At 37.0% G+C, this 19,822-nt stretch overlaps 1 protein-coding gene across 2 annotated transcripts in view; it reads right to left on the bottom strand.

The window, feature by feature from the left end:
• ZDHHC15 (zinc finger DHHC-type palmitoyltransferase 15) overlaps positions 1-19,822 on the bottom strand; it is a 177,400-nt gene that overhangs the window by 50,790 nt on the left and 106,788 nt on the right. For both annotated transcript variants that reach the window (XM_055122910.1, XM_004620918.2), the window contains 5 exons: positions 18,761-18,793; positions 17,771-17,891; positions 10,967-11,099; positions 6,912-7,038; positions 1,761-1,864 (listed from right to left, as the gene is read on the bottom strand). In XM_055122910.1, coding sequence (XP_054978885.1) covers positions 1,761-1,864; positions 6,912-7,038; positions 10,967-11,099; positions 17,771-17,891; positions 18,761-18,793 — 518 coding nt within the window. The remainder of the gene's footprint in view (positions 1-1,760; positions 1,865-6,911; positions 7,039-10,966; positions 11,100-17,770; positions 17,892-18,760; positions 18,794-19,822) is intronic.

Below are 19,822 nucleotides of genomic sequence, written 5' to 3'. Positions count from 1 at the left end.
CATTTGTGATACATAGAAAAACTAAATAAGGAAATACGCAGAATCATACTATGATATATGATTGGCCTTGTATTAAAGAAAATGGGTACCAAGTAAAGGTACTGGATCAGTGAGGATGAATGAAGAGGCAGACTAAGTGGGTAATTTTTTGGTGGTGAGGTATAGTAACTCTACATCGAAATCAGAAACATCATTACTACTATAAACAGTTAAACTGCAATAATAACAAAAAGTTATAAAACTGAAAAATACAAAATTTTATATTTTGATTTTTTAAGAACATTTTCCATTTGAGACTGCTTTTAACAGTAATTTTAAAAACTCTAGTTCTAAATATATACTTAAAGTGCTGCCTTGATACACCAATCTCAGAGTGGAATAGAATTTTTTATGATGGAAGGAAGCATTTCAAACCAGCTCATGATCCTATACATTTCTTTTTTTTTTTAAGAGTTTACACTTCTTAATACCAAAATTAAAATCTCATTCCTTGGAACTTCTGTAACTAAGCTGAAGGAATGTAGGACAAAAGACAGTATCTTTTTCAATAAAAATCAGCAAAATGAAGTTAGGTAGTTAGTTGCTCATATTTTTAAAGTTGTTTCATATGGGAATAGACTCTTTGGTTTTTATTTTTCAGGTCAGCTACACCTGGTGATGCTTAGAGGGCTGCTCCTGATGACCAGGTGTCATTCCTGGCAGTGCTGGCAGAACCAGTGCTGGTTGTGGTGCTAGGGATTGAAAGCAGCGTCCTGCATACAAAGCATGCGCTCAGCTCAATTGGCTGCCTCTCTGTCCCAGAATTCGTCTTTTACAAAAAGGAATTTTGGACTATTTTGCCATTCTTTAGTACTAGGATCATTCCTTACTCTAAAGTTGGATTTCTGCATAGAGAACTTGTGAGAATATTAAGCAAGTTTGCTTCCCATTTCTACTTCCCATCTCCGTAGCATTTCTCCTTTATTAAGCCTCACTCATTTCAAATGCAGTTTGTAATAACTACTAGAGTTTTCTCTCAAAATATCTATCAGCTATTCTGTTACTGTTATCAGTCACTAAAATTTATTCTCTCAGAGCTGATACTAGCAACATAAATAGATGTTGGAGGCACAGTATTGACCACAGCGTTATGTGGGGACAAAGAATAGGTGGCAAGGGGAGCACACGAAAGGAGATTTTCCTCTCAAAAATTTTCAAGTTTACCCAAATACTCTGGTGAGAGAAATGTAGAAGGGTCACATTCTGCTTCCTTATTTTTCCTTTACCCCTTTGTATGCATGCATGTGTAGATTTACCACTATTTGTTGTTGTTTTGTGTATTTAAACCATTCTAAAAGAGAAATTAGCATATTGAATATTTTTAATGAAATAATTAGTGTGAAGAAATATAATAGATAAAGGTGAGCTGTCTAATGATCATATTAAGTGACTAAGTTAAATTAAGAGAAGCATGACCAACTCATAGGAAATTAAAAAAACGTGCACAGCAAAAATTATTGTTTCCTGGCTCATCTGATTGGTTACTAATCATGTTTTCACAAAGTTGTTAACAAACCATCCAAGATGCTACATAATTTTACCTAAGCCACCTTATTTTCTAAACAAATTTGGTCACATTTTCCCTTTTGCAGCTAAAGGTAACTTATGAGTTTGACATACATATATTATGTTTCTGAACAGTTACCTCACAACACTACTTATACACTATCTTATACCATCAATGTTGGATGGAGAAAAGACTTCCTCTCAAGCCTTCTTACCTTGATTGTCATCCTCATTGTCTTCCCAGGGTTCTTCATTTGCTAGCAGTGGGTTCTGTGACTCATTTACAGACCTGATAGGGAAGGAGTGTCCATCACCAGGGCTGGTGGGAAAAAGAGACAGTGAGTTCTTGCAACTAATCACTGTATCACTGTATTACTGTCATCTCGTTGCTCATCAATTTGCTTGAGCGGGCACCAGTAACGTCTCCATTGTGAGACTTGTTGTTACTGTTTTTGGCATATCAAATACGCCAGGGGTAGCTTGCCAGCCTCTGCCTTGCAGGCAATATACTCTCGGTAGCTTGCTGGGTTCTCCAAGAGGGAAGGAGGAATCGATTCCTACTTGTCGACCTCTGAATTACACACACCATAGCAAAGGCTTGATAAAAGCAGGAGGCCAAAACAGACTCTAGTCCCTCATTACTTTGGTTGTTGAAAAACCTGTGAGTGATGAATTGCCAGTAATCCATGAGTGAGAACGCTTATCAAAGTTCTACTTGCCTGAGCAGAGGTACTAGCATTTTGTTGAAGAAAAAAATAATACCACCTTGGAGATATGGAGGAGGTTGAAAGGAACATTGCTAAGAGTGCAGTGCCACCAGCAGGTCTACTTGTAGCCACGGAGTGAGTGTATCAGCAGCCTGATGGTGCCTTCAGGCTTCCTGATACCCCCAAATTGCTGCTGTGCTTCTGGCTGGACCCCAACATCTTGGGATCAAGTTTCCCGAGGAATTAAACAACCAAAAGTTAGGTATGTGGGAGCTATGCCCACAAACCACCCGTGGCTCAGCCATACAAACTCATATATCGGCCTTGCTTCAGAGACCCATAGATGAATCTTGAAAGAGATCAAAACCATATTTCTTTATTTTGTTTTTGGGCCACACTTGGGAATGCTTAGGGGTTTCTCCTGGCTCTGCACACAAGAATTACTCCTGGTGGTGCTCACAGGACCAAATGGGTGCCAGGCCAAACCTGGGTTGGCCACATGGAAGGCAAACACCTTAACTGCCGTATTATCACTCCGATCCCTAAAAACATTTTAAACACTGGTTTATAAGTCTTATAAGTAGAATTTGAGCTCTGAAAAATTTAAACTATGCAGCTATTGGCAAAAGTTACGGTGGATGGTGGAGTCAACTTTGCTTGTAGCACCAGTTATTGCACTGCTTTCAGTTTCTAGAACTTAGACGTTTCTGTCTACTTCGTGTTGACTATTATTTGTTTGTAAACAACTCTTTTAGTTTCTTTCCATAATGTCTGGCATGGCACTATGCACAAACAACAAGCTTTATAAATACTGAATGATCCATGATGACCCCAATTTTTATTCTTTTCTGTTTTGGTTCTCAATTTTTAATATAAACTAGCACATTCAGAGAATGCCAGGCCTTCTTGGAATCAGGATTGGTGGCGTCCCTCCCCCCACATCTCCAAACTTCTGGAAGACATGGCATCACACCCATATACCACCACTGCTGACATGCAAGCTCATCTCCTGGCCTTGTTCAAGAGACTCACAAATAAATCTCAAAATAGATCTACCAGCTGCAAAAATTTCTCAGACACCACTCATGCATGGGTGAGACCTTTGGGGCGATGAATGTGGGGCCCAACTCTCACTCCAACAAAGCCCTGGCAGCCATTCTCACTCCCCAAAGCCACTGCCATGCCTCCAGCATGACTCCACCACCTCAGGACTGATCCTCATAGAGAACCTAATCTGCCAAAAACTTAAGATACATGAGTCCTTTTGACTGAAAACTCCAGGTTTTCTTGGCCTCAGAATGGATGACCTCCCCAGACCTCTGGAACACCCAGTACAAACATGTACCACCATCACCATCACATAAGCTCATCTACTGGCCTTGTTCCCGAGACTCATGAATAAATCTTGAAAGAGATCAACTAGCCGCAAAAATTTCTCAGATACCCATTTCTGGCTGAGACCTCCAGAACCTCCAGAAGGGGAGAAGCACGCCAGCTCCCTCCTTAACAAAGGCCCAACAGCCACTTCCACACACCAAAGCCACCATCTTGCCTCTGGCCAAACTGTCCAGTAAAATATACTGGATTTTCTGGAGACATCTCCAAACTCTACAACACTGACATCCCAATAGTAGCACACCAGATTGGATGGGATGTAACACAGAAGCCAACCAATCTCCACTAACAAAAACATTAACAAAGAAGGGTTAACTTACAACAGTTTAGTAAACTCTCATACAAGGGCTTAATGTCACCATGTTGAGAAACAATAATTTTCACAATTTTTTTTCTACAGAAATATTTTTATCATCCTGTTAACCATTCAGATGTAATAAGCAACATAAAATAAATTAATATGGGCCTGCTATGGGGACATAGGAGGGGATTTTTGAGAAAATGAAGACAGTGGTGAAGGGAAGGTGACAGTAGTGGTGGGATTGCTATTGGAATACTGAATGCCTGTAACAAGTCATTGTGAACAACTTTGTGAACCACCACTGTGTTTAAAGTGGGGAAAAATCTAGCACTTTCAAAATTGATGAATACAGTGAAGATAAGTTGCTGTTAATTTATGACAGTAAAGTCTGAGTGTCTTGTTATTTGGCATATAGGACAGAAAGGTTCTGAAGTTTTCAGAGAAAGAACTAAAATGATAAATCTCTGAAGTGTAGGTTCTGGAGCAATAATCTTCGGATAGGATAAACTTTGTGGACACCTATGTTTACAGGGCTACCTTCCTGTTTAGTCTGCCCTTAACAGATGGGATGCATTATATGAAATTTAACTAGTCTTGGATAGAAAAGTTATTATTTGAATAATAAGTATGTATATTTGAATACATTAAACTATATCTGAGTGACTTTCAGATTATTTATTGATATTACTTATGACTTTCATCTTGTTTGTAAAAGTGCTAATTGAAAGTTGATCTTATTGCAGACCTCTTACAGAAGACACAAGTATAGTAATTATCATGTAAAAGGTTTTTGAGTTTTTCATTGTTCTCTATAATAAACTACTCATCTTAGACCTCTGATATGAGTGGGTGTATGTGAAAGAGAGAGAGAGAGAGAGAAAGGGAGAGGTATAGTTATTAGTCAACATTACCCACTGGCACAATTTTATTTGGTGGTTTATAGCTAGGATAGTGGGATATTCCACAGCTTATTTTTTGATAATTGAGTTTTTGACATGTAATATTTCAACATAAATCCCATCACCAGTGTCAACTTTGCTCCACCAGTTTTTCCATATTCCGTTCACACCCGCAATTCCACCCATTCTACGCCTGTCAACTTCACAGACATATTACAAAGTTTCAGTGGTTGTAGCTTAGATCCCATGCTTTCCATGTTGTTGACTCTGTGTTTTGGATATTTGGCTATACCACTCAACTGTATCACAATTATAACTGAAGTTCTGACCCCTGTTCACCCATTACATCCCATTCTCTTCTTCCCTCTTAATTTCTTTTTTTTTATTGAATCACCATGGGATACATTTACAAAGCTTTCATGTTTGAGTTTCTGTCATACAATGATCAATGAGCGAACACCCATCCCTCCACCAGTGCACTTTCCACCATCAGTGTCCCCAGTATCACCCCCCCATCCCACCCCTCCCTGCCTCTATGGCAGACAATTTCCCCATACTCTCTCTCTACTTTTGAGCATTATGGTTTGCAATATAGATACTGAGCCACTATCACGTTTGGTCCTTTATCTAATTTCAGCACATGTCCCCCATCCTGAATGATTCCTCCAACCATCATTGACTTAGTGATCCCTTCTCTATTCCAGCTGCCTCCTCCCCCAGCTCATGAGACAGACTTCCAACTATTTCTTTCCCTTTATGTCCTCCTTACTAAATGCTAGGGTCAAGGATGATCTAGCCATCCCATCACCCCTTTACTACAGTTCATTTCCTCATCCAGTATCCTATATGCCACAGATAAGTGAGATCACTTTGGATATTACACAGCTCTTACATGAGCCTGTTAGACACTAACCTGTACAAAGAAAGAAATACCAGGGCAATCAGTGTAGGGTGAAAATATTTAAGAAAAAATTGCAATTGTTCTTTTGAAAAATTCTTCTATTCCAATTACATTTCTTCATATAAATAAAAAAAATGGTTGCAGCTCAAAGGGTGGTTCTAAAATGGGATGCAAGATAGCTATAAATAATTATGCTTTGCTTCAGAGATAACTTAGTTGATGGTAGTTCTGTCTGGTTGACAAAGGTACTCAGGTCACAAGTTCATCTCTACTTCACTGCTTCCCTTTATTCCTATTTCAATTCTGAGAATTTCCTACAACCTCCATGTCAATTGTGTTGTCTTGTTTTATTGTTTACTTCATAAAATAGATGAATTCCACCCCATAATATATGCATTCCACCCTAGATTATGAAAATGGAGGAAAGAGAAACAATTTCTGAGACTATTGTTACTACTTACAGTTTTTTTTTGGAGTACATTTCCCCTCTATTTTATTTTTTCTGTCTCTATTAGTATATACTTAAAATCATGGTGTGCAGATCATATTGAATTCTACAATTTTAATTTAAATGCAATATTTTCCCCTTGTTATGAGATAGTCTTAATAATTATCACTTTTTATTGCTTTTTTGGGTCACACCTGGAGATGCACAGGAGTTACTCTTGGCTATGCACTCAGGAATTACTCCTGGCAGTATTCAGGGGACCATATGGGATGCTGGGAATTGAACACAGGTTGGCTGCGTGCAAAGCAAATGCTCTAACTGCTGTGCTATCTCTCCAGCCCCAATAATTATCACTTTTAACTACATAACATTGTATCTAATGCCACAATAAATAGTCTTATTTCTAGTTTTATCTATACTTATGCTATGAGAACCTCAGAACTGGAAATCTGAGACAATAAGAATGTAGGTTCTTATTTTTTGATAGATCTTATCACACTCATTTATGAAAGAGTGGTAGCAGTTTACACAACATGCAAACATGAAAATCCCACAAAACATGAGAATGTCTATTTTTACTCTGACTTACTAATTTTTTCCTAACCTAGAAATGAAAAATATGGGGAATAGTTTCACACTGGACTGCATTCAAAATTCAAATAGCTTCTACTTCATGGCTAAGCATCAATGCCTTTCAGTGGTAATAAGAACATACCTGGAGCCGATAGGTATCAGCCAGAACTTCTTATTATCTCCAAACACTTGCTGGATATTTTTGATAAAGCCAAGATTGAACCCGTTTTTCTCTGGGCCACTTGTAAACACCGGAGTACAGAAGGCCTCTAGGAAAGAGTAAGAGGAGTTGAAGTAAAAAAGAACAAATTTCAGAACAAACATATTTTAGAATTCTCCATGAATGTGACTTGGTTTGATCATATATTTTTACCGTGTCATCACAGGAGCTTAAATGCTATTAAAAACTACTAAGTAAAAAATGATTGGCCACTTAATATGGAATAATCTCATTATTAAATATAAATTATTGGTACTCTTTTTTTACTTTTTATTGAATCACTTTGAGATACACAGTTACAAAGATGTTTATAATTGAGTTTCAGTTATACAATGTTCCAACACCCATCCCTTCACCACTATACATTTACCACCACCAATGTCCCTGGTTTCCCTCCTGAAACCCCTCTACCCACCCACCCAGCCTACTTCTGTGGCAGACACTTTTTTCTCTCTCTTTCTCTCCATTTCTCTCTTTCCTTTTGGGCCTTATGGTTTGCAATACAGGTACTGAAAGGTTTTCATTTATATTCCTTTACCTCCTTTCAGCACTCAGTTCTTGTCCAGGGTGATCATTTCCAGTTATTATTGTCATAATGGTCTCTTCTCTGTCCTAAATGAACCCTCCCACACACACACAACACACACACACACACTGACAGCAAGCTTAAGAATTTGTATAGTCTTTAAAACAGAATAAACACATGATGATATAAATAATTAAGCAGTTCTCCAGTGTAATATGCATTTTATACCCTTGGTTGCAAGGAATGAAAGACTAGATTAACAGCGCTGTATTAGAATTTAAGTTGCAACAACAGTCAAATAATCTCCATCTTTACAGCTGGGAGAAAAGTAATGAAACGTAGAGAAATACAACTGGTCTGGTTTTAATAAATTTCAGAAATTAATATTTTACACTGAAGCCTTTAACTTATCAATGTTTTGCATGTGAAAAACTGAGTTTTATACCCATAAAATGTCAATGTTTAAACCACAACTAGCTTTAAAACTATGAGGAATTGGACCACCATGTTAGTGTATGTTATTTATATATACACAATTGTAGGATTACATAGCCTCAGGTAGTTTAGGTTTATTGGGTTACTCCTGTCACAGTGCTCCTATTCCTCTTTGTTTATTTGTAACTTCTTTCTTAGTGTTCTGTTGACTTGTAAATATTGTTTTTCTTTTCTCCTTGAGTCCTTTGCATAGTTTATTCAGAGCAATGTCCTTTTTGTATGCACACAGGAAGACTTAGCAAATGCTATGCTTTTGTAACCTGGAAGTCATTTGACTCTACATATTTTCCTCCTGGGCATCTGTTCTCTCGACCTAAGCCTCAGCTGCCCTTACTTCCTAGCACTCCCAAAAGCAGGGTCACAACAAGGGATGAGACGGACCCAGGGCAAGCGGTGAGTTTTGTGCTACCCTGGCATTGAGATGGGCCTGGCCAAAGTGCCTAATGCTTAACTGTAAGTTAAGAGCTTGATCATGGGCAAATGTTGTCATTCATGATCCAAACAGTGATAACTAGATTTGGACCCTGCTAGGGTGAGGAATGATTAATCTGGCCTGAGTGCTGTATTCTGAGTCTGTGGCAAGATGTTGCCAGGAGAGCTGCCCTGCAAGCCTCAATGTATCTCTTACTGTGTCCATACAAAAATAACTAGTATTAAGATGTTCATAAGTGTTTGGACTAAGGAAAAGAAAAAAACCTTAAGAGTCAGGAAGGGCTTTGGAAAGTTCTGCCCTCAGGAAGGGCTTTCTTATGTTGATTTTGCTACCTGGCTGGGTGTAGCCTAGAGGGCAAGGTGGGAGATACAAGTAGGAGGAGAGATTAGAGAAGGAGGGAGGCTGGAGTTGATGCAGAGAGAGAACGGAGCTGGGAGTACGGGAGATGAGAAAGATGGAAGATTGAATAAACGGTAAGTAATCAGCAACCAGCTTGGACCTCGTTCTTCCTTCGCCTGTCCTTGACCACCAGCCGTCCCGATCCAGCCCATACACAGTGGTTCCAGAGCACCAAACGTGGGAGGTGAGACAGAGGCGCCTGGAGAGCAGAGCCCGCGAGTGCACACGCCCCTCGGACAGATTTAGTTTTTTACACACAATTATCCAATTATTTCTATACACACAATTATAGTGCATGCTATTTCTATATACACAATTGCACACAGTTTCACTGTTGGACCCTGGCTTCATATGAGCAATTCCTATCTGTTTCCTTGTTTGCGGACTCTGCTATATAAGCTTTTAATATTTTTCTATGTTGCTAATGATCTGTAAGTCAAATGTGTTAATAATCACCCTAGCAACTTGTGTGTGTTTGTATATTTGGCTTAGAAAATGAGTGCAGAGTACAGAGAGATAACACAACAAAGAAGGAACTTTCCTTGCATATACCCAACCCGGTTCAATCCCCTACATGACATATACATCCCCAGCACTACCAGGAATGGCCCCTGTGTACACAGCAAGTAGTATTCCAAGATGACTGAGTTCACTAGTAGTATTCCCACCTAAATAAAATGAGTGCAAATGAATTCTTAGTTGTTAGTATTACTAGCAAATGAGTTTCAGATATTGTGGCTTTTTTTTTTTTGCTTTTGCTTTTTGGATCACACCTGGTGATGTCTCTGCACTCAGGAATTACCCCCAGCAGTGCTCAGGGGACCATATGGGATGCTGAGAATCAAACCCGGGTTGGATGTGTGCAAAACAAACGCCCTACCCACTGTGCTATTGCTCCAGCCCCAGATATTGTGGCTTTTACGCTAAACTTAGCTAAATAAACTGTATTCCAGCTAAACATTCAACATTTAGACACTTTCTTTTCATTCCGCATGCAGTGGTTTATACAAAATGTAAATATTCATTTCACCATAGATGAAAAATTACTATATTCAGATCCATCCAATGTATATAGACACCTATATAAATAGCAGTCCAAAGTATAAAATAGTAGACAAAAATTAATCACTTCTTACAGTGAACTTCTAGAGACTTACTAGTTTAATATTTATCTCATTATTATATTCCCTACATAATTACTTGTTATTATAGAAATTAAATTATTTATTCCTTTATTACTTCTCAGGATTCTCCGTGTGTTCAATAAACTAGAGTGCTCTACCTCTGTAAAAAACCTTGATCTCCTGTATTTGATATTCCATTTGGTATAGATTCTTTACCTCCTTGTGCAAACACATTTAGAAATTTTTTGAAGTGTAAATCTAAGGTAGGAGAATGCTATTGCCCAATCTGAACTGTAAAGAGATATAATAATTTTTGCTTTGGGGCAAGGTTTTATTCACTACTGCTTTCTTTAGTCTGTAACTTTCATTCACTATAATTTTCTAGTTTTGAAAAAATTTGTGCACATCTGTCACAATTCAGAGGTAAAGGGATGTTTTTGTGGCTAATAATTATGTTTTTTTTTTTTTTTTTTTTTTTTTGCTTTTTGGGTCACACCTGGCGATGCACAGGGGTTACTCCTGGCTCTGCACTCAGGAATTACCCCTGGCCGTGCTCAGGGGACCATATGGGATGCTGGGATTTGAACCCGGGTCGGCCGCGTGCAAGGCAAACGCCCTACCCGCTGTGCTATCTCTCCAGCCCCTAATAATTATGTTTGTATGCATTGTATGCATTAAAAGAAAAAACAAATACATACAAACTGATGTCTCTCTTCCTCAAAACAATCTACATGCCACTGTAATATATTTTATTTCTTTCTTAGTCTGGTTTATTTTTTCTTTTCTTTTTTTTTTTTTTTTTTGCTTTTTGGGTCACACCCGGCGATGCACAGGGGTTATTCCTGGCTCCTCTGCACTCAGGAATTCCTCCTGGCGGTGCTCAAGGGACCATATGGAATGCTGGGAATCGAACCCGGCTTGGCCGTGTGCAAGGCAAACACCCTACCCGATGTGCTATTGCTCCAGCCCCTTCTTTCTTAGTCTTAATATTGAGTCTTACCTAAGGTGGTTTTATTTCTGCTGAGAAGCCAACAATGGTAACCAAAGAGAATCACAAGGCTGACAAAAAACATGCAGGCCACGAAGAGAAGAAAAAGAACATGGAACTTAGAGCGAACACTTGGCAATTCTCCCTGAAAAAAAAATAATAAGCAAATAGAAAATATTAAAGGAGATAGTCTTTTTGTCAGTACTTTCATATGGATAAAAATTATTTTTCATGCATATAAACTATATTAAAATTGTTTTTATCATGACATCTCATATTCTATGCCACTGATATACCAGGAGTAGCACACCTCATTGGATGGGGTGTAAAGCAGACTGCAACCAATCTCGATCAGAGAAAAAAAAATTAGCCCACAAAGCCTAACCTGTAACAACATGTTAGTAATCTCGTAGACAAGGGCTCCATGGCTCCCAGGTGAGATAAAAGAATCTCTGCAAACTTTTTCTAAGAAAATTTATTGATCCTCTTTAGCGAATTATTCATAACAAGTAATATATAGCAAAGTACTTAGGGCCTGCTATGGGTGGTTGGGAAAACTTGAAATAATGCTGGTGGGAAGGTGTAAGGGTGGGATTGGTATTGGAATATTGAGTGCAATGAATTATTGTGAACAACTTTATAAAAAATGAAATAAAATCTAAAAATAAATAAATTAAAAATGTAAAAAGTAAAATAAAATTGCTTTTAAAATTTTAATAAGACAGTCTTTTTCGGTTGATGAACATACCTCATAATGGATATGCTCTTTACCCACATTGCCTAAAATGGATCTTCGCTTAAGTGAAGATAAAATAGAGTATATAATGTATCAATTACAAATGGGTACTAAGAAAAAGGGTATGCATTGTTCGTAACTGTTATGTAATCTCTTAATGCTTGTATCTATTTATCTCTAGAAAATTGTGAATCATTTAAGGTAATCTTTAGGGTATATGGCTCACGCTCATGGGAGGTTGTTCTAAACAAGCGTTTTCTTAAACATGTGTACTGAAAAATGTGATATAAGAGGTTAAACATATAGGCAGATTCTTTAATGTTATACCTACAAGCCATTACTTGATTTTAAAACTATTGAAAATTTTATATGGTTGATATTTACAACTGAAGTAGAATGTTCTGTCTGATTGCATCCCATTAAACAATTATGCAGTAAAATTAAGTAGTATTTAACAGGTAATTATAAAAGTAGGTAGTAAATGGTTTTCATAAATAGCTGGAACATCTTACTTTCCATGTTACACCAGCTATTTTCTTACATGCTGCTCTACACCAAAAATAACTGTTTGAAATTCTATTTCATGAACAGCATGCAACATTTTCTCTTCTGAACATAATCGTAAAAAATATTTTCAACTTTGGAATGAGCAGTTGGGCTAATTCCAACTTTTCATATGTCTTCCTTTCCTGTGAAAATGAGAAAAAAAATTTATACAAGTGTACAATTTAAAGTCCAAAATAAGAAAATGTATTGTTACAAATGAAGGGGATAAGAGGAATATTTATTATATGTTACATATAAGCAAGAATGTAAATGAATATTCTAGGGATACATAGTAAGGATGAATCTCTGACAAAGACAAACTTGCATTTATCATGACAAAATATGTTGGCTTGTCCTAGTCTCTATGTACAAAATAAGTGAAGAATCACACAGGAAAGAATTCCCCAAATTCCAATGTGCTTGCTTGCATTGATGACATGTCTGAAGTGTGAATTAAGGCTTTCATATGGATCTTATATTCAGTTTCTATACAGTGTGTGTCCTCACACAGGCTTGCAGCATTTGAAGAATCACTGTAGATGATGCTGCACTGCTCACATCCATAAGGCTTCCCCAATATGTGTGCTATTATGTTCTGTTAATGGAGAATATGACGAGTAAAAGCATTCTCACAGTTCTGAAATTCAGAGCATTTCACAAAACACGTTGCTCTTTCATGTGCCCGTGAAGAGAAAAATGATATTTTAAAGATTTCCCTTATTGCTAATATTCATAGGGTCTTTTTTTACTGTGCATTCTGACATGTTCTCAGAGGTATCAGGGCTAACTGAAAGCTTTCCCACATTCCTTACATTCACAGGCTCCACTGTGCATTGTCACTTATTCTTGCAGGGAACTGGAAAAATGAAAGCTTTCATGTTGAAATATTTGCAGGGTTTTTCTCCACCATGTATATTGCTATGTTCTCGAACCTCTGAGCAGTATTTCAAAGTCTTCCCACATTCCTAATATTCACAGTGTTTCTTGTCAGTGTGGTGTTTTATAATGTGTGGAAGGCAAGACTAATGCACAAAGATCTCTCCATATACTTTGCATGAATGAATTTTCTGTACATACTGATCTATCATGTGGCTATGAAAACATGAGGGCAACTGAAAGTTTTTCCAAATTTCTTACACTAAAAATATTTTTCCTACTGTTAGTCTTCCCGCATCTCTTAGATGCTCTCACAGCATTATGATATAGTTTTTCTATATTTATTTCCATTTTAGAATTTAGATATGAGACATGCTTGTGCACTTTCCTCACATTGATAAGGTCTGAAGTCTTTGCTGGTTCTTACGTTAAAAACAATTTGGGAAAACTTATTAAATTTATCTACATTCATATAGTTTTATTCCAGTAGTATAAGTCTCATGCACAAAAAAATCTGTAATATGGCTTGAGGTTTCTGCACTTTCACTGTATTCATTATTTCACAAAATTTCTCCTTCAAATTACATCTCAGAAACCTCTCCTGGGTTTGATGCTGATCTCCAATGTTATTAAATGTCTGGTTTTCTAAAAAAGAATAAACAGTAATCATTTCTTATAAAACTTACTAGTTTCTCTCTATTGGATATTTCATTCACCAAATATCCCAGTGAGGATTTGATCCATTGTCTTTTAGTTTTGTTTTCCCCCTTCCCTTCTTTGTTAGTGTTGCTATTGTTGTGATGCAAATACACTTGGTTGTGGTATTAGTAGGAGGATCACAAATTTCTGTTGTGGTGCTCACACTCTGACTGCAATGGTTAACAGGGTTTACACTTAGGTTTGGCACTTTACACCACTGTATTGCTTTCTATGGGTCATACAACTTAGTTTTGATAATCATACACATATGGTTTTGGTGTGCTAGAGATTTCACAATTTTTTGAGAGATTTCACAAATGGCAGTGCTGCTGAAACTGAAAATGATATATAGAGAGAGGCTGAAGATCTAACTCGTGGCTTCATGTCTGAAAGGCAGATACTCTATCACTGAACAACATTCCTGGGGGCCTTATGCACTGTTTTTAAATTTAGTGCAACAATCCACCTAAGACATTTCCAGAGGACACCCTAGGCATGATCCTAGCAAAGCCCATAATTCTAACATGAAATTCACAACCACATCCTTAAAGACCACTGAGTTCCTGGAAGGGAAACATTTTGAAAATTTCACTTGCGCCCTTTATATCCAACAACAGGTACATAACTCCCTCCCAGAATAAGGTAGACACTGCAGGCGTAAAATAAAGGCAGTCATGCTCATGGCCATTCTTCAGAGGCTTTTCCCAATTCCCCCCATGCATGAAATTGAATCCGCCGAAAAACCCAGGTATGCGGGATTTGTGACTGAAATCCAGGCTTCCAGAGTGAGGAATGGGCCCCTCTAAACACCTCCATGAGCTTCCGCTTTTCTGGCAGTCACGCCCACAAACTGCCTCTGGATGCCATTTAAGCAAATTAACAGCCAAGATCCAGATGCACAAATGAATCTCTGAAGAGAGCAACATGCTGCAGAGATGCCTCCGGATCCCAAAATCACCATCTAGTTAAAAACATGTAACTCCAAGTATAGCACCCTATGAAAAAATTTTTGAATTCTAGGAGCATTTCATACAATTATGTCACTGATATAACAAGAGTAGTACACCACATTTGATGGAGTATATGGTTGAAGACAGCCAATCTTGATTAAATATATATATATATATAATACACACATATATACACATATATGTAAAATAGCACGCAAGACTCAAACTCTAACAACATTTTGATGATCTCTAGTACAGGGGCTTAATGGCTCCAAGATGAGACACAATTTTCACACACTTTTTCTCTAAGGAAACTTTTTGATCATTTTTAGTCAAAGCAATACAAAATAAGCTACTTAGAATCTGCATTTTGGGAAGGCTTGGGCGGTGGTGGTAAAACTCAAAACAATGGTGGTGGGAAGGTATAATGATGGTGGGATTAGTGTTGGAATATTGGATGTAATCAATTACTGTGAACAACTGCTTGAAGATAAAATTAAAAAAATAAAATTAAAATGGAATAAAATAAAATAAAATCTAAGGAATGACATGCAAAAAAGGAAATGGTGTTGAATGTGCAAATTAGTTTAGATTAAATGGCCATTTTAACTGTTTATTATTATTCATGAATATTGGGATCTTTCCATTTTTGTGTCTTCTTTTGACAATGTCTTATAGCTTTACTGTATAGGTCTTACAACTCTTTGTTAGGCTTATCAAAGAGAAATTGTACATTTTTTGTGCAACTGCATATGGGAACATTTTCTTAATTTCCATTTTCTCTAGCTTATTATTTAAATAAAGAAATGATGCAAAGGATTTAGGCCTTTTACTTTGATCAGGATGTTCACTGATGTTAGAAAATGCAATGTCACGGACTCTGTTCTTTCTTAAGAAAATCAGATTGGTAACAGCAGTGCTGCATGGTACAGCAGCCATGCCACAAAGTCCTTTTCCTATTCCCACTTCTACAAGTCCATGAACTGCAGTCACTATCCTGCAGGTATACAGAAATCAGTCCCTGAAGCAAATCAGACCAAGAGCTACTCTCTATGGCTATCAGACTGAGAACTGGTGAAATTTTTCTGCAATTTGTAGTTGATTTCTGGTTGTGTTTTAATGCAATCATTGGCTTCTAAAGTCTATTCTTCTTTGAATCCAAAAAATAGTAATACTTTATAAGTGCATCAATTGAAATTGCCCAATCAAAAGAAAAACAAGTAGCAGTGGATTATATATATATGTATATATATATATATATATATAATAACTAAAAACTAAAGGCAGTGTTCCAGGTCTTGTACACTTTTTAGATAATAAACATGTTTCAAGTTGGCAGTATTTCTCACATGAGTAATTGCATTCGCAGATTTTCATAAGAGAAGAATAACTGAATCTGACGGAGATTTAAATTTCTGATGGAACTTTAGCCACAGTATTGGTCTCTCTGTGTCATCCTTTCTAGACCTGGAGGCACCAGCAGATGAGAGTAATAGTAGGCCCAATTTAATAATCACTATTTTTGGAGTCTCGTTTTTTAAAAAACATTTTTTTAAAAAAACCACAAGCAGTGACAGAGACCATCTGGACCATTTATTCTTGTTAAAAGTAAATGTAATTTAACAGTAAAAAAGAATTGTAGATCTGGGGGGATAGTTCAAAGAACTAATGCGAATGGTTCTTTGCTTTCCGTTGTTTGTTTTTTATTTTGGCGTCATAGCCAGTGGTACTCGGGGCTTACTTCTAGCTATATGCTCAGGGATCACTACTGACGGGGTTTGGAGGACCGTTTGGGATGTTAGAGATAGAACCTGGGTGGACCATATGCAAGACAAGTACCCTACTGGCTCTTGCAGAAAGTTCAGTTCTCTCTCTAGCTCCACATAGTATCACTCTTGCAAGTATCACTCTTGCAGGAAGTTCAGTTCTCTCTCTAGCTCCACATAGTACCCCGAGCACCAAGAAAAATGTGGCCCCACCTTTTATAAAAAGAATTGGATGCAACAAATATTAATTCAACCCATTTCTACATCAATATTGCATCAAAAATTTTGGAAAAGAAATGTTTCTTTATAGTGGAGTCTTCTTTTTCCATCCATTTCTTTACTTCTACGTAGCATATCTGAAGTCCTGACATGTGATACTTTATCTTCTTTAATATAAGGCATTTATTTATATATTGACTACTGGCTCCTACATTCCTTCAATCCTGATCAGTTAGCTCAGTCAGTATCAGCCAATATAAAATGTTTCAAAGAGCCTTTGTTTCCTGATTTGGGAGGGGGTCCCCAAGCAGTACTCAGGAGGCTGGGCCCCTTCAAGAAATCTAGGCCAACTGGAGGTTCAGTGCAAGGGCCCGAGGATACAGTGCTGCTATGGTCCTGTGGTACCATGTACTACCTGGATCACCCTGGCAGTTCTCAGGTACCGCAAGAGATCTCAGTAGCACATAAGGACCTCTAAAGTTGTATCGGCAATTATCTGGTAACCAAGTGGAGACATAATGAGACAAGATCAGTCACCGTGGGGCTTGCACGCGGCCAACCCCGGTTCGATTCCCAGCATCCCATACGGTCCCCTGAGCACCGCCAGGGGTAATTCCTGAGTGCAGAGCCAGGAGTAACCCCTGTGCATCGCCAGGTGTGACCCAAAAGCAAAAAAAAAAAATCAGTCACAGTGGCTTCTGATAGTTTTTAGTAATATATTCCTTGTTTCAGTCTTACTTCATATAGCAGCACACAAAAATACATCTGCAGCATTAACTTCAATAGCTAGGATTATTAAACTAAAATCTGTCCATTGGTTAATTTCTGCCTTCTGCATTGAACTAATTCTAATTTTTTTATTTGTTTAGTTGTTTTGTATCTGGTTCATCTACCCAATGGTGAGAATGGGGTTTTAAGGTCTCCAACTTATCTCAATTAAAAATACATATGATGAACAATGTCACATATTGCACTGTATATGTGTTTATCAGGAGATATGAGCCTTTGTATTTTTTAAACTTACTTTCCAGTATTTGATGAAATACCCAAAAACTGTTGTAGCAATGTACAGGCAGTAGAGAACAGAATAAGCTAGAAACTGAAGGAAGAATTTGTAGTTGGAAAATCCAATGCAGTTATTGACCCTAAAAATGAGAAAAGATAACTTAGAATACAGACTCTGATTGAAAACAAATACTTCATTATGTGTTGTATTGAAATTCAATAAAAATAAAATTTTTCTTAGTTGAAACATTGGGAAAAATTTCTGGAATAACTTGTTCCTTCTTTCTTCTAGGCACAGAGAGAATTGGTTCACCCATTAATTCTGAACTGGTTCATGACATATACACGATGTTTTCTTGAATGTGGGTGCCCTAATATATTATGTACAGCCACACCTAATTATAATGTGACATACTATCTTTCTTGTTAGAGTACTTCAGATTCTAGTTTTCTAAGTTAGAGAACTGTAGTTCTCTAAGACATAACAAATTTAGAGAACTGCTGACATTAGTACCATGAAATTTTTTTTTGTATTTTGGGGCCACATCTGGTGATGTTCAGGGTTTACTTTTGTCTCTGCACTCCTGGCAGTGCTCTGGAGACTATATGGGAAGGTGAGAATTGAACCTGGATTAACTACATGCATGACAAGCACCTTACTCAATGTTCTATCACTCTGGCGCCAAGATTTTTAATGTTTTAACAGGTAAGAATTGATTTGTATGCTGGCAAATTGGACAACTACTTAGATTCTATTCATTAGTATGTCCAATTACTAAAAATAAGGTCTTGGAGATCACTAATATTATGATCCTCGATATTCACTATCATAAAATTGGTAGTAAATTCTTGCTCTAAATTGTTATGGTTCCTTTACTCTGAGTCCTCAAGACAAATCCCAGTGAATTATGACATCAAAATTCAGCATGTTACAGTTATGTTTAGAAAACTGGGCATATTAACCAACTTCAACCATTTTAGAGGAGAGAAATCAATCAAAGGGACATACCAAGGGCAGTGGTGGTCCATTTTTAATACACACCTATAAAATAAGAAACAGAAAACAGAATGATAAATGAGGCTATGGAAATAAAGCAGCAGCTTTTCATTCATCTCAAACTCTTAACAGCAGTTTACATGCTATCAGTATACCTAAGTTTCTACTCCAGCTATTCCAAAGCTATTGTAGTTTCAGTTATAGATGAGACAATAACAATACTGTATATGATCATGTTGACAGCAATTATATGTCTAAAAGTACAAGTTTTAAAAGGGTTTAGTAAGTCTAGTATATTGAAACAAAGAAAGATATAAAATAAATCCTCTCATTTTGTTTATTATTAATTAATGGAAGTACAGAAATAAATGTGCGACTATAACTAGCATTTGAATAAAGGTTAAGAAGAAAGAAATATGGAGGAACTGAAGAAGAAAGCCATAAAAATTTATTTGTAAATAAATTTATTACGTTTTATAAAGCTAATAGAATGTGATTAACAAATAAATAGTTTCATTGATTTATGACCAAAATTACAAAATATACATCCATATCTTCATACTGATATAAATAAATGTTTAATAAATAAATAAGTGAGCTATAAGAGATAAATATCACACACAGAAAAATTCCAAGCATACTAGTATCAAGGAAGAGGAGAATAGCTCTTGATTCCTTATAGGCTACATACTGCAACTTCTGCTAAAAAGCATAGTTTTAAAGAGCAAAGGGTAGTTTTTTAGTGGATAAATACAATAAGCACTTCATTAATCAAACAATCAATTTTAACATTGTAGTGATACCCTATTTGTAGTATATATCTATGAACTTCCTCCTCAAAATATATAACCCAAGTCTAATAGTGATAAAAATGTCAGACAAATTCAATTGAGGGATATTATACAAAATACCTGATCATTAATATTAAAGACTGGGCCAAAATGATAGTACAGCAAGTAAGGCACTTGCCTTGCACACAGCTGACCCAGCTGACCCAGGCTCGATCTCCAGCACCGCAATATGGTCCCCTGAGCCCCGTGAGGAGAAAACCCTGAGCACCATCGAGTGTGGTCC

Source organism: Sorex araneus, chromosome X (genome assembly GCF_027595985.1).
Source record: "Sorex araneus isolate mSorAra2 chromosome X, mSorAra2.pri, whole genome shotgun sequence".
Taxonomy (NCBI): domain Eukaryota; kingdom Metazoa; phylum Chordata; class Mammalia; order Eulipotyphla; family Soricidae; genus Sorex; species Sorex araneus.
This window is presented reverse-complemented; position numbering and strand designations above follow the sequence as displayed.